General features: G+C 39.4%; 2 protein-coding genes across 2 annotated transcripts; both read right to left on the reverse strand.

Moving 5' to 3' along the window:
• Positions 1–370: 370 nt before the first annotated feature.
• LOC131456755 (uncharacterized) lies at positions 371–3,111 on the reverse strand. The gene is made up of 3 exons (XM_058625369.1): positions 1,171–3,111; positions 912–1,084; positions 371–612 (listed from the first exon to the last, which is right to left on the reverse strand). Exons 1-3 carry the CDS (start codon positions 3,077–3,079, stop codon positions 388–390), a joined length of 2,307 nt encoding a protein of 768 aa, XP_058481352.1. The 5' UTR covers positions 3,080–3,111; the 3' UTR covers positions 371–387.
• A 4,045-nt stretch (positions 3,112–7,156) lies between these two features.
• lgi2a (leucine-rich repeat LGI family, member 2a) lies at positions 7,157–14,151 on the reverse strand. The gene is made up of 8 exons (XM_058625366.1): positions 13,805–14,151; positions 13,498–13,569; positions 12,243–12,314; positions 11,368–11,439; positions 11,187–11,258; positions 10,674–10,843; positions 10,092–10,256; positions 7,157–10,012 (listed from the first exon to the last, which is right to left on the reverse strand). The coding sequence occupies exons 1-8, from the start codon at positions 13,984–13,986 to the stop codon at positions 9,195–9,197; spliced, it is 1,623 nt and encodes a 540-aa protein (XP_058481349.1). The 5' UTR covers positions 13,987–14,151; the 3' UTR covers positions 7,157–9,194.
• Between the last annotated feature and the right edge of the window lie 226 nt (positions 14,152–14,377).

The following is a 14,377-nucleotide window of genomic DNA, read 5'->3' on the forward strand; positions in this document are numbered from 1 at the left end:
AGCTAACGACTTTAGTCCAGGAACACACCGTGGAGCAAGTTGCTAAAAGAACAGGAGCTGAATCAGAAGACAGTTACTCTTCGGTGGCCACCATGTTGGATGCTTACAAGAGCTGCGAGACATCGCTCCTCTGTTGTCACCTGGAGCATGCTACGGGTTTATGATTGGTTCCCTTTTTTTAAATTGCCAGATGTGTCTGCAGAGTGAAATCAAATCGCTGACAGAATCTTGGCTAGGTTAGAGAGACCCACGTTGCTTTTTAGATCAGTGATGGCTGTGGAAATATAAATTTATTTAATATGTATTTTAACTGACCTGACTCCACCATGAACACTGGTCTAGCTTAAAAACATAAACATCATGCAATTGACCACAAAAAAATACACTTTACTTTTTGGTGGTCCAGAAGAAGGGGTGATTCAAGCATTCTTCCACTTTAGGTCTTTTCTCGGGCTCTTTATTGATCATCCACTCGATGAGATCCTTTGCAACCACATCTTGAACATGGTCCAACTTGTAGTTCCCTTTATGAATGTTGTGCACTCGTTCATAGGTTACCCCAAATGGATGGCGTCCTCCAGAGAGGATGTAGTAAATCAGCATCCCTGCAACCTTTAACGTTTGAATGACAGTTTAATTTTCAAGATGATTTCTCTCAAAGAAATTCATAAAGCCTGCCCCCTACATTAACAGACAACGCCTACAGCCCACCTCCATGTCTGTTTATATTCTTAAGTCATATTAAATCACGCGATTTTCATTGATCCAAATCCCTGGAATCTCCTCCCTGAAATAATTTGATTAAAAGTCTTGCATCTTGACTGGATCGTCTAGCCTTTGCTTTCTCATGATTAAAACATTGACAATCGATCAGTTTGTTGTGTCTGCAGGCTTAAGATGGACAATCTTACCTGTATATCAGTGCTCCACTTGTATCGTACATCATTATCTTCATCTTCATCCTTTAAAGTCTCCGTGGCCATCCAGCCTTCTGTTCCTGCACTACGTGTGTGGTAAGTTGTTTGGCCCTTGGGTAAACGTCGACTAATGCCAAAGTCGGCTAATCTTGCCCTTCCATTCACATCTGTGAGACAAAATGGTGTCAAATGAGTGAAAAACATTTATTCAAATATTGAGTGATTCAAATACCATATTTCTCACTTTTCTTACCGATTAAAACATTTTGTGGTTTGAGATCTCGGTGGAGAATTTGAGGCCTTTGACAATGAAGAACTCTTAAACTGTCAAGAATGTCAAACACAAGTTGCTTTTTATCCAGACCGCCATCATTATCTTTGATATATTCTTCCAGGGTGTATTCACAAAGTTGAAGACAAAGATATCCAAATGTGTTGTCCTCTGCAAAGTCGATATATCGTACAACACGGCTGTCATACAGCTCTGGAAGTCGCAGAAGGGATTTCTCATTCATCAGCACTTGATAGTTGGTTCTCGACATTCTCTTAATTGCCACTTCAGTGCCATCACTTCTCAGCCCCAAGAAAACTTCAGTGCCATCACTTCCCTTGGCTATGCGAAATTCTGCATCATTCATGTACATAATGCTCTCAATTCTGGTCACTTTGGTTTCATCAGTGTTTGCAAGCTTCTCTAACTTCTCCCTCCACCTCTTGCTAATGTGTGGTGGTTCTTGTGTTCCCACTGGTTTACAAGGAACTGCTGCTGGATCAGTTGAAGGACCACAAACTTCAACATTTTGGTTGTTGTGCTGGTCTTTCTCCTCCTTCTTCTTCTTCTTTTTCTTCTTCTTCTTCTTCCTGGATTCGGGTACAGCTGCACCATCCTCACTCTCTTCATTCAGTTTTCTCAAATAGTTTTTTAAACGTCTGAGAGCCTCTTTCAGCTTATCGTTCATTTTCATATCTGCTGATGTTAGGATGTCTTCGGGCACTGATGTGATCCCCACTGATGTAAAGATGCTTACAGCTTGTTCAACAGAAAGCAAGTTAGCAACTATGCCATAGGTGTAGATGCGGACATCAGTGGAGTATTGATCCTTCACAAAAGGAACAACTGTGTTGCACAACTTCTCAATAAAGTTGGGATGCCATTCATTTGTGACTTGTGTTTTCTGTGTGATCAAATATATGATTTGCTGAATGTCTACTACTGGCTTCATATTCAGTCCATTTTTGGGCTTGAGTTGATCCAGTAGTTGGGGAATAATCACGAGTGCTTGCTCAGTTGCTATCTCCTCCATTGTGCAGAAGACAGCAAGTAAGCATTTTATGGGTACATATAGATATACTTCGGGAATGTTTGGAAGGCGACTCACTGCCCCTTTGATGTAGGAGTTGAACATTTCAGGTTTCTTCACCCAGTTGATGCTGAGCTGTTGGTATTTTTCTGTATATTTACCAGTTACACAACAAAGCAGTTCAATTATGGTCAAATGAGTCTGAGGATCCTCATACAACATGTAACTGCCAAAAGTTTCAAACACTTCTTTAGGCGTTTTCATTTGCAAAGCAATTTTCAGTTCCACAATTTTTCTTAGTTTTGAACATAGTTCATCTCCACTGGTTGCCAATCTGTTTATCACCTGAACCAATTTTCCATTGCATTGAACATGTTCAGGAGAAGTGCCATGAAACACTTCTAACAGTGCACCAGCAGAGAGGAGCTCTTTCACAATGTCCTCCCTGTCATGCATGATAGCTAACTGAAGTGGTGAGAGTGAGATTGTCTGGCCAAATACATCTTGTATCTGTATCTGCATCACTCCATTTGGATCAGCTTTAGCTTCAATTAGTTTGCGGACAAATATTGGCGGCGCTTGAGATAGTGAAACATAATGCAAAGCTGTAAAGCCATTTTTGGACACAACATTTGGGTTTGCATCAACATTAAGAAGCCAGATGAAAATGTCCCACTTGCCATTTGCAACAGCAGCTATAAGTGGGGTTATAGAATCTTTACATTCCACACATGGGAAGAGATTATTAATGTCACTGTCTTTCAGCAATTTTTTGAGGTTCTTCAGGTCATCATCAATTACACACTTTATTATAGGGTGTGTTTCTGTTACTAATAATTGCATATGTTTCATAAAATCCATGATGTCTTTTTAAGATGACCTGTGGGCAGACAAAAAAATAGATTATTGTTAGAATATGTGATGTCAATTTAAACACTGGACTAGCAGCCAAAGGGCTATTGTTAGATTATTATTTGATTTTGATCTTAATTGTTTGTAATCTTTTTACAGCACCAGAAACTGAAGTAAAAATGTAACTGACAACAAAGTATTCTACATTTTTCAGTATTAAGAAGCTTTGTCAAAATGTCTTTTCCTTCCAAACTTTAGAAGTTCAAACACTCAACATAACAAGATGTGTACATTAGCTAAAATTGTACACACGTAAGGTCATACACTTTAAGTCTACTGTTTATACAGACTTATTTCTTGTCTATGCATGTTGACTGCCACACCTTGCCCTCACTGATCAGACTTTGAACTTTCTCATTCAGCAAAGTTGCCTGAATGTGGATGTAAACAGACATTAACAGTGTGACTTTACACACATCCAGTGACAGAATGTGAATCATGCACTGGCATCATTGACTGTGAATACACCAAATATCAATCTCTGAGGATGTTTATAAAACCACTTATAACAGTCAGAAAATACATCAAAACACATTAATAAGTGACCCACAGTACCTAAAATTCAATGGCCAGATACAACTGAAAACAGTCACAGTCAACACTTGACAGGTTGTTACTTCTTAAATGCATGATGACGCTGATCGGTTAATTAAAAGCCCTATTCAGATGGGATTAGTTTGACACGGAGATGTGTATGTGCTGAATGTGCCATGTCAGTAGTCATTACCGGACGATGTCAGGTAAGATTAGAGCAACTTTTTCGTTGGGTAAAAAGGTCTGGAAAGATTACGACAGGTAATACTAATCCCATGCGAATAGACCAGCAGTAAATGTGTGTGTATATGTTACTATAAGTAGTAGTACTTAAAATAAGTCGTTTTCTGTGGAAGCATGGAGGCACATGAAGAAGCCATCAGTTTCGCAGTAACTGGTCTGACAAGTCTGTGGCAAACCATGGGTGTTGGCATAAGGCGAACAACATTCCAAACCAAAAATGGTCGTAGTGCCTAAATCAATTAGATTAGATTTCTTATCCTGTGCGAATTGGCCAATACAGATGTCCTGTGGTACCCAGGTAAAACTAATCCCGTGCGAATAGCGCTGAAGTCAGCATGGTGTGACCGTGAGGCAGAATACACCCTGAAACTGATCATGCTAAATGGACATCAGCCATCATTCATTTGATTATTTACATGTATGACTTTTTATGTGACCTGTCAAAATGGCTGCTACGAAAGGGTTTCAGGTGAACCACAGCAAATTAAAATCCAAGTAGTGCTTTTTTGCCCCTATAGACTTCATCCCTTACGTTATCTTTTATTATTTATTCATTTATTTGTTCATGCTGTGTCAAATTGTTACTTAGAGGGCATCTGTGAAAGAGGACAAATGCTGTGAAAAATTCATAAAGGAAACAGGATCTTAAGGTTGACTAAGACCGGGTGCTAGTCGAGAACTAGAAGTATTAATATTAATAAATATGTCTATAAGTTTGAAAATACAGAGAAATCAACTTACAGTGCTGAGCTGGTCTCCCGCACTATCTTTGACAGCTTTTGTTTCCTGACTCTGTTTCCTCCTCCACCCATTTCCGTGAAAACGATACTCTTGCATGATTGGGACAGGCAGATCCCACCCACACACATGCACGTCACTGAGGGTGTGGCTAATGCTTGTGGGCTGTCATATAACAACAAGGAAGGCGGGAATTAAACAACACAGTCAGACAACAGCATGTACATCTCCTCTCTCCAGGGCCTGTTTTCACCAAAACAATGAAATGATACAGTTTCCAATGATACCAATGATAAGTTAATCCTAAAAACACACCTCACAGTCATGTTATTTTCATATATAATTGATTAAATTCACATAACTTCTGTATTGAGACTTACATTCAGTATGCTTACAACATGGGTCTGGGGACGAAGGAGTTCTTTATTTTTTACAATCTGCAGTCTCACCAGTAGATGTCACAAATTCTTGCAAGACTTTTAGGAGGATTTACTGTGCAACTGATAATATTAGCTCAATGGTGTACAATGTTTTAAACTAAACATTGTTTGGTTTCTGTAGCCTTGGAATGCATTTTAGTAGTTATTTTTTATCAAATAGATACATGTTATGTCATCTTTGATTTTAATTGTTATTTTTGTCAAATGAAGTACACATTTTATGTTATCTTTCGTTTAGTAGTCATTTTGTATCAGAAAGACATATGTTGTTGTGTCGTCATTAATTTTAGTAGTTATTCTTATCAAATAAAATGCACATGTAATGTTATCTTTCATTGTAGTTGTTATTTTTATGAAATATAATACACGTTTTTATGTTATCTTTCGTTTTAGTTGTTATTCTTTTAAAATAAAACACATGTTTACACGGTTAAGTGAAATTTTACTGTGGAGCTAAAACAAAACAGAAGGTCTCTTGCATTAATCGAGTAGCATCCAGCCCCAGAGAACAACACCCTGGCGTGACGGAAGTGTCAAGTTTTCATTTTCATCATGTGGAGGATAAATCTGGTAGTAAATTTTTCTGGTTAATGAGCGTAAACGTGGAACTGGAATTATTTATTATTTATTCTTGAGCTGATGCTTGAGCTGCTTGAACTGAACCCGGAGTGAAATATTGAGTTGCATTCTTCTTTTATTTTGTATTTTTGTTTGGACTGTTAGCTAATGGTTTGAATATATACTAGTTTCACTGCAAAGTTTGTTTGTTTGTTTGGGTCTTCATGGTGTGTTGTAATAATTACACTGTCTAAAGTTTTGGTGGTGATTTTGGGGGTTTGCTTGTTTTTGCGAGGTTCCTTGTAACCTCTTTGTACAGTTGACAAATCTAGTAAAATATAACTATGACATAAATACTACTCACATCCCTGAGGTAATGGTGTGAATTTTTCACAAGCCAAGTTCACATACAAAGTCAGTGCACTGACTTAAGTTTTGGCATCATTTGCTCATTGAAAAATGTCAACTTTAATGGTAACTGCCTCATACAGTGACGCAAAAAAAAACAATCAGTGAGTATTGAGATTATCCGACTGATGATGGTGACATCAGATCCATATCGAGACCTTTTTATAAAAAAGGAAAAAGTTTGGACTAAAGCCAACAAAAATATACCGACTTCTGGCTCAAAAAGTGCGCAAAAGTCAAAAAGATAGCGGGGCGAGGCGAAAATTTGCGTTCAGTGTGACCACAGCATTATAGGCCATGACCTCACTGGTCAGATCATTAAAAAACTGTGCTGTACAAGCAGCAGCGGTGACATGTTTATCTCCATGGTTTGTGAGTGTAGCCTCTTGTCAACATTTCCTTCAAGGGACCCCATTCTAAATGCCATCCCTGGTTTTTGGTAAATTCTAAACACATCCAAATAATGGTGAAACTAGATCAATAGGAGGGTGTTCCAATCAGAGCCTTGTGCGACCCAATACATTTGATAATGAAGGAGCTGAGAGCAGATTATTCCAGAGAGAGTGTGTCTTCCTGATTCTAAGGACATATGTTTAAGGTCATTAGACAGATGATTTTATCATAAGGGCTGATCTTCAGAATTGGAAGTCGCATCAGACTGTGTACCTGCTTTTGTGATGTTGTCTCTGTTCTCCTTGGCCATGCATATTCGAATAAATCCAATCAACTTAACTCACCACAGACTCCAGGGACGTCTTTACTGTTCTCCAAAGCCTCGATTGCAAAAATCTGCAACACATAGACACAAGGATGACATTAACTATGATGAATATGGCTGTAAGTTAGAGAAATGTAGAGAAATTAACTTACATTTCCCAAACAGTGTCTCTGGCGTACGATCAAAACTTCTCTCTAGTTTCTTGCTCCTCCCATTTACGGGAAAATTCTACTTTCAGATGAAGTATCATGACAGGAGTATCGTGACATGACACCAATCACAACCATTCAACCTGGGAGGAAAGCAGGAAACAAACAACACCATCAGACAGAAGCATAAAAGTGTCCTCATGATCAATAACTTAATGATAAAAACCACACCTCACAGTCATGTTTCTACACATTTATTTTCATACACAACTGATTAAATTCACATGACCTCTATTTTGAGAATAACATTCAATATGCGTTAAACATAATCGTACAAAAGAATCTGCATGTTATAAAGCCTGCATAATATTCTGTTATTGTTTTGATCATTTAGCTTCACTTCAAGGTCCAGTGTGTCATGTTTAGGAAAGGTCACTTTGCAGAAATGTAACATACTATATACTAACCATAAGTATGATCGCTTTAAAATAAAATTGGTTCAATTAAATACGGGCGAGGGCCCATATTAATTAGTTTTTGGAGGCCGCCAGACTTCTACAGCAGTCTGAAAGTTAACAAAGTATGCATTTCACATTTTTACGTGGAAGCTTAAGGAAACTAAGAAGAATGACATCCATTCTGGTATGCGGAGCTCACCATAGTTTCATAAACATAAAGGAAAGGGAGGGGGGAACTGAGGAGTTATTTATTTGTCTGCAAGTTTATTGGGGTTTATTGTTTATAAAGTGTATGTAATGACTTTAAAATAGAAATTGTTGGGGTTCTAAAACTTTAGAATAAGCCTTTTATATTTCATTTAGACAAGGGCATTGCCAAATACACTCTCACTGGTATGTGAAAGCCACTGTGGTTCCCTGACATGTTTGGGCGAGGTACAGTAGGTGATCACAGGAGATCTCCATGTGTTACAATCTCCAACCTCACCAGTAGTAGAGAGTCACTAATTCTTACACACTGGACCTTTAATGAGTCTTTTGAGTCTTTTGAGTTTGTTCGAAACTCCTAAAAAAAGAATTTCGCAAACACCCTTTTTTTTTTGAATGTCATGCTCTTGCAAGTTGTGGTAACATTTTTTTTTAAATGTATTTTATCTTTAAATTAAGTGCAAACAACTGTTTGAATTAGTGTCAAACAGGAAGTGGCATTGCTATCCTTGTTCTTTTTATGTACATTGTCCCGCTCGAGAATCAACGTTCGATTTTTTTCAAAGAACAGAAATGTGGACTGAAATAGTCATAGCTGAAGTGGACATATTTACATATTTTTTCCCCTTTACTTATTTAACAAATTCCATCCTCTGTCATATGTATTTAATAAGTCTAGAACAAAATCAACAGACCAACAACTGGGGTCATTTTCCTCAATATTTTAAGTACATTTAATTACCCCGACATCACAGTCCTTTCCACTACATGGATTACAAATGTGTCATACTTTCCACTCAAGGTACCTCTGGACTAAAATAGTATCTAAGTAGGGATTTTATATTCATATATGAAACATTTGTCTAAGCCATTAAGCTAATAATGCCTTAGACAATACCATCTATAGCACCTACAGTATATTTTCCACTAAACAACTACACTGTGATCTCTGCTCTCGTAATTAAAGGTTATTGTGCTTTCAAGACATTCACTGTATGAAAGTAAAGCGAACAGGTGTGATACTTTATCACGGCCAGAGGGAGGCACTGTGGGTCAATTAAACCCAGAAGGCAACATCCTGTACAGCACATTATCACAGGGACAGGAGGTACACAGCAAGTGTTTTTCCATCTGCAGATGTCCCGAATAAAACTAAATTTGTCACATGGGCTTTCTCTGAGGTTTTTACTTGATGGGTATAAAACTATCAACATGTGGGACAGCAATCAGAAATGTCTACGTCCAATTAGATGCAATAATACCCTTCAGAAATCTCAGTTATATTTCCACAAGGGGAGCTGCAAAACCTACTGACTCTCCACTTAAGCCTATTTGAAATACGGGTATCTCAAAAAGAGAGAAGGACAATTCAAACCGGTGATGGGACAAGGCCATGGAGAAATAATCAAGACACCTTCAGACGATTCCAAACACTGCTCTGCTCGACTCAGCTCTTACTCAAGACAGAAACCTATGTAGGAAAGTTTGTATTTTTCTTTTTTTTTTCAACAATTTCAAAAAATATGTGGGGGTCCATTCATTCCCCCTCACACATATTATCTTTTAAGTGGAAGACGTTTGATTGCAGGAGGTGCAATAAGGCACAGCCCCTCATAAGCTCAAGTCAATGATGATGTGCTCAAAGATTTGTGTGTTTCCCTTGAAGCTGGAGGCAAAGATGAAGTCCCTGCGGTCAGTGGAAACCACAGTGAAAGAGCGTGGGGCCTGGATGTACACCTCCTTGAAGCGGTCAAAGAGTTTATTTTCATCATCCCACAGGTAGATCTGCGAGAAGGTGTAGTCACTTCCCAGAGCCAGGTAGTAGCGATCTTTAAAAAAAAATGGCTGCAGAATCATTGATCCCCGTGAGGGAAGGGGCTGGATCTCTGCAAACTGTTTGGCACCCCAGTGTAGAATTTTGGAATCTCCGATATAGCGTGTCATGGCCAGGTAGAGTTCCCCCTTGATCCGGAAGTGCTTCACAGCTACAACATCCTCCATATTGGGGATATCTCCCTGTAGGACAAACTTCTGGTTGCTGCGGCTCCACTGGTAGATCACAGGCACCTGTGAGCGGCTTGCCAAAAGAAGGTGGGCCTTTCCGTCCAAGTCCAAGAACTCTGCATCTGTGTCTCGGTACCACTCATGGAGTGACTGGTATGAATAAAAACCCTTATTGTTCCATTTGTAGAGGGTGGAGAGGCCTGCTTTTGAGCTGTCAGCAATCACAAAGAACCAGTCAGCGCCAATCTGGAACGCCTCAATGTCATTGGGCTTGGAGATCTTGGACACCTCTATGTCCTGGAACTTGCTGAACCTGCTCTGGTCCTCATCAAACCTGTAGATGTGGGAACCTCCAAACAGCTGAGCCACGATGACAAACACTTGGTCCTCAATGACAACAGACTTGCACCCCACAATGGACTGACCTGAAAGGCAGCAAAAGAAAATAAATACGCTTGCAAGGCATGAGTGTAAGAGTCAACCATGGTATGGACACTGTCATACCTGTGATGTTATCATAAGTCCTGAAGTTCATTTCTATGTGGTCCCACTGGAAAACCATACAGCTTTCTATGCTGGGTGCAGCAATAGTCACATAGACGTCATTCTTATAACTAAATGTGTCAACAGAGAGAGACTCGGATGCCACAGACTGATGGAGGACAAAATCTGTGAAAGAGAACACCAAATGAAACGTTTCCACTGGGTAGAATTCTCTAATGCTATGTTTCCCTTATGGTACGGTTCGATTTGGTACAGTATGGTAAGGTTTGGAATGGTAAAGCCCAGGGTCAGGCTATTGGTGCGATGACAACAAACGTGGACATCAAACTCTTATTTTTCCTGCTCGTTTGTGGCTGTCTGTCTCATCAAGAGCCCAAACTATCGTGGGTGGAGTGGGTCTAGCTCCACTCTGACCTTATTGTACTGCCAGGTTATTTTGATACTATTCCTAATGGAAACACAAAAAAAAAAAAGTACCGTACTGTACCAAACCGAACTCAATGGAAACACAGCTTAAGTCTGGGATAAGAAGGCTGGTACTGAAGCCAGCAGAAAGAGCCAGCATCCTCAAGTGTTTCTTACCCGTTGAGACGCACTCATCGTGCAGACTGGTCATGTCATTGAGGCGCTTGTCCTTCATCTCCTCGGGTCCAGCACACATGACATCTGACACTGTGGCATTGGTGTTCTTCAGCCACGTCATCAGCCACTTGGCACGGCAGTCACACTCAAAGGCATTGCCTCGCAGGTCACTGTACGAGGAGAGAACAGATTTTTAGTGGCCAAAGGATTATTCCTTAAAAGGTGCAAGATCCGTCCCTCAAACCAGTTCTATCCAGCCCGTGACTTCCTCACCGGTTACCTCAAGATGACTCTTGCTCAGTGCAAGTGACAGAACAACATTGTGATATTCGCAGGGGTGAGAGCAGAATTGGAGCTTTTTTTAAAAGCAATTTTCCAATGAAACAAACATACTCATGGGTAGTGTTTTCATTTTCAGCCAATAAACCCTCCTAAGCTTCACACACTGGACCTTTAAGGCAACAGAGGACATGATTCTATGTGTACTCGATGTTCAGTGAGTGACAAACTTACAGCTCGATGAGTGAGTCCAGGTCCATGAAGAGGTCCCTGGGCAAGGATTTGATGTTGTTGTTGGCCAAAGACCTAGAAACAGCAGCAGTAAATCAACACATGAAAAGGGATTCATTATTTGCGTCTCGTTTAAATATCAATCGATAAATTAAATTATAATTTAACACGATGTGAAACATACAAGTGAGTCAAGTCCCTGAGTCCTCTGAAGGCATATTTGGACGCAGTTTCTATCTTATTACTCTCAATGAACCTGTGAGAGATAAAAAAAAAAGAAAGAAAAGAAAGTATTGTGAATCGTGTGGTTTTAATTTCATACACATACTGAACACAATCAGCTCCTGTTTCTGTTATTGGGGATAGACAAGGAATCAGTTACACTTGCATGCAAATGATACTTTTAAAGAGAAAACAAAATTGACTTTAAACAGAAGTCAAACTTCATTTGTTTTACCACTGATGCAAAAGTATGTGTATGGTAAATGGGAGTGAAACCATTCTGTTTATTGTGTTTTGAATAAGACTTTAGTCAGAATGTAAACATGATATCAAGATATAGATTATGTCTTATTTTTTTTAATGAAAAAATGACATACTATATACAGTATATAGTAATAGAAAAATTTGATTGGGAGTTTCCCAAACATCTAAATGATGATGATCTCAAATGTCACATTTTGTCCACAATCTAAAATGTTTGCAGTTTAATTTTTTTGTTTTGATTTATGGAGCAGAGAAACCAGAAAATATTCACATTTACGAATAAGTAAAGTCATGAAACTTGCTTAAATTATTACGTAAACTGATTAAAATATATATCATATATGTTGAAGGTATGAATGTTGGCAAATATCTAAAGATAACACTACTAGGGGGCATACAGTAAATACTTTCCCTCTGAAAAACCAGTAACAAACATCTTAATGTCCTTTGTGGATGTTACATTAGAGTATAATGTTATTCAGCTATAGTCTATAAGATTAATAAAAATGGATTATTACGCAAAGTCACTATTTTCGCATTAACGCATGAACAGAAAACACTAGAGGAACTTACAGGTACTCCAGGTGAGGGAGGCCCGAGAAAGCGTCTTCCCTTATCGTCGTGAGAGAGTTGGAATTCAAAAGCCTGTAATGAATCATAAGATACACATAAAAAAATCCTTTATCCTTTGCATTCACTCACATGACACAACTTTAATTTCAAACTTGATCTCAGATTTGTGTCTTTATTTAATCTATAAACTTGCTTTGTTTGGAATTTTATAATATTTGACCTCATCTGACCTCATAATCTTGCCCCCCCGCCCCCATTTTCTTTGAGCTTGACACTCATGTCACTTTATGCTGAAATCACCCCTATCAGCAGTGGGGTCGCAAAGTAAACTGATGGTGCCAAGAGCTCGTGACTTGAATTTTCTAAATTGCAAACTTTACATGGGAATTTGGCTCAAACAATCCAATTTGATGCAAATACAGATGAATATCAATGCTATTCCTCAATCACAGGCACATCACACAATACTGAGTGCAGGCCTATTGAGGCCACACCCCCTTGATGATGTTATATGGTAGATATATGATCTATGGTTTTAAAGTTTAGCTCGCAACTATTAAATCAAAGTGTATTACAGTAGCTAACCAGCTTTCCAGTTCATTCTCATTCATTTCCATGGGAAGTTTCCTATGTGGAATATTTCCAAAATTCCCAAAGGAAAGTTCCCATGGAAACTTTCTGGAAATTTAGCAATAGCAACACCAATGACCTGGGGGCCACCTGAGTGTCTAGTTTTGTCAGTAAGAGGCAAGTCAAGTGAAAAAAAAGTCAAATTGAAATAATATTTATAATGATATTTCACATAATATCAAAATAAGAGTTGTTTCTTTTGATATGGAAAGATAAATAGCTCGCAATATACATTTATTTATGAGACAAAATTAATCTAATAAAAAAAACATACAGAAACAACTCATTGTAACTTCATATTAATGGATTAAATTGACTGGGGGGGCCCCTGTGGCCCGAGAGTTTGAGACCTCTGTCTTAGAGAAAATGATATTGAGTGCTGTATAGAAAATAGAAAGTGATGCTGTGCTGTAAAGGATGTCCATGTGTGAGAATGTGGGAAATTACATACTAGTAGTGCCTGTCTTGCCAGTGCGCAGTAGGTGCACATTTATTTTTATTTTTACCCATGCCCTTCCAAATGTCTGTGCCGCCACTGTCTATAAAAGCCTTGGGTCCCCAAGTAGAGGGTACATGTGAAATGTTAGAATCCAGAGTCAGTGTAGGTCAGCTTCAGTGTTCTTACAGGAGTTGGAGAGATGGCATGTGAGAGAACATGGCCTCCCTGATCTCGGAGAAAGTCCCATTGACGACACTCCTGGAGGTAAAAAAGAGGCAGAGATGATGAGCATGAATTCACAGGACGCAGGGAGTGGAGGGGATGCAGCCACGACTGCATCACCTTCCTGCTTCACTCTGATGATGATGATGTAAAAAGACCAAGTGCCAGATTGCATTCCGTTTGACACACACGCATGCATTATTGTTTAGTTTAATTTATTTAAAAGATAATAAGAATACGAAGAAGAAGAAGAAGAGGGGCGGTTACTCACAGAGAATTGATTTCGTTGGGGGTGATCCTTGGGACATAGGAGGACCCGACGCACATGATGGACTCCCTGGAGCAGCTGCATGTTGAAGGACATCGGAAGCTCTTCTTTAAATGAACGGGCTGACAAAGGCAGCACAGCGACACAATGCCCAGCAATGCCCACATCTTGAGAGTTGGCAGCATCTTTCTTGCCGGGCTCGCATGTGTGAGGCTCGCTGAGAGTTGGTGTGGAGGCAGTTGGTGGTGGTGGTGGTGGTGATGATGATGATGATGATGGTGGTGGAGGCGGCAGCAGCAGCAGCAGCGCGCGGTTGGTTTCCACCCTGCACCATGAAATGCTGCACTGGCTCCCTGACATCAGCAAATCAGCTGCAGCTCCGTCCACTTTCATTATTTATTCAGCCACAGTCGGAGAAGTGTTGTTTAAAAATCAACCATGCGCCAAAACGTCAGAAGGAGGAAAAAAAAAACAAAACAAAACAAAACACGACGTTCCTAAGAAGTTGCTACATACTGTACACACACGAGCGCATACAGTCATGTGACAAACGGTCTTTCATTTCCTTATTCATAT

Source organism: Solea solea, chromosome 3 (assembly GCF_958295425.1).
Source record: "Solea solea chromosome 3, fSolSol10.1, whole genome shotgun sequence".
Classification (NCBI taxonomy): domain Eukaryota; kingdom Metazoa; phylum Chordata; class Actinopteri; order Pleuronectiformes; family Soleidae; genus Solea; species Solea solea.

Excerpts from the sequence above, each read along its gene's own strand:
- LOC131456755 (XM_058625369.1), bottom strand. The coding sequence starts at position 3,079 with ATGGATTTTATGAAACATATGCAATTATTAGTAACAGAAACACACCCT. Across the intron at positions 1,085-1,170 it reads ACCACAAAATGTTTTAATCG|ATGTGAATGGAAGGGCAAGA; the intron begins GTAAGAAAAGTG and ends TTTGTCTCACAG. Across the intron at positions 613-911 it reads AGTGGAGCACTGATATACAG|GTTGCAGGGATGCTGATTTA; the intron begins GTAAGATTGTCC and ends CAAACGTTAAAG.
- lgi2a (XM_058625366.1), bottom strand. The coding sequence starts at position 13,986 with ATGCTGCCAACTCTCAAGATGTGGGCATTGCTGGGCATTGTGTCGCTG. Across the intron at positions 13,570-13,804 it reads CCCAACGAAATCAATTCTCT|GAGTGTCGTCAATGGGACTT; the intron begins GTGAGTAACCGC and ends TTTTACCTCCAG. Across the intron at positions 11,440-12,242 it reads CTCCCTCACCTGGAGTACCT|GTTCATTGAGAGTAATAAGA; the intron begins GTAAGTTCCTCT and ends TATCTCTCACAG.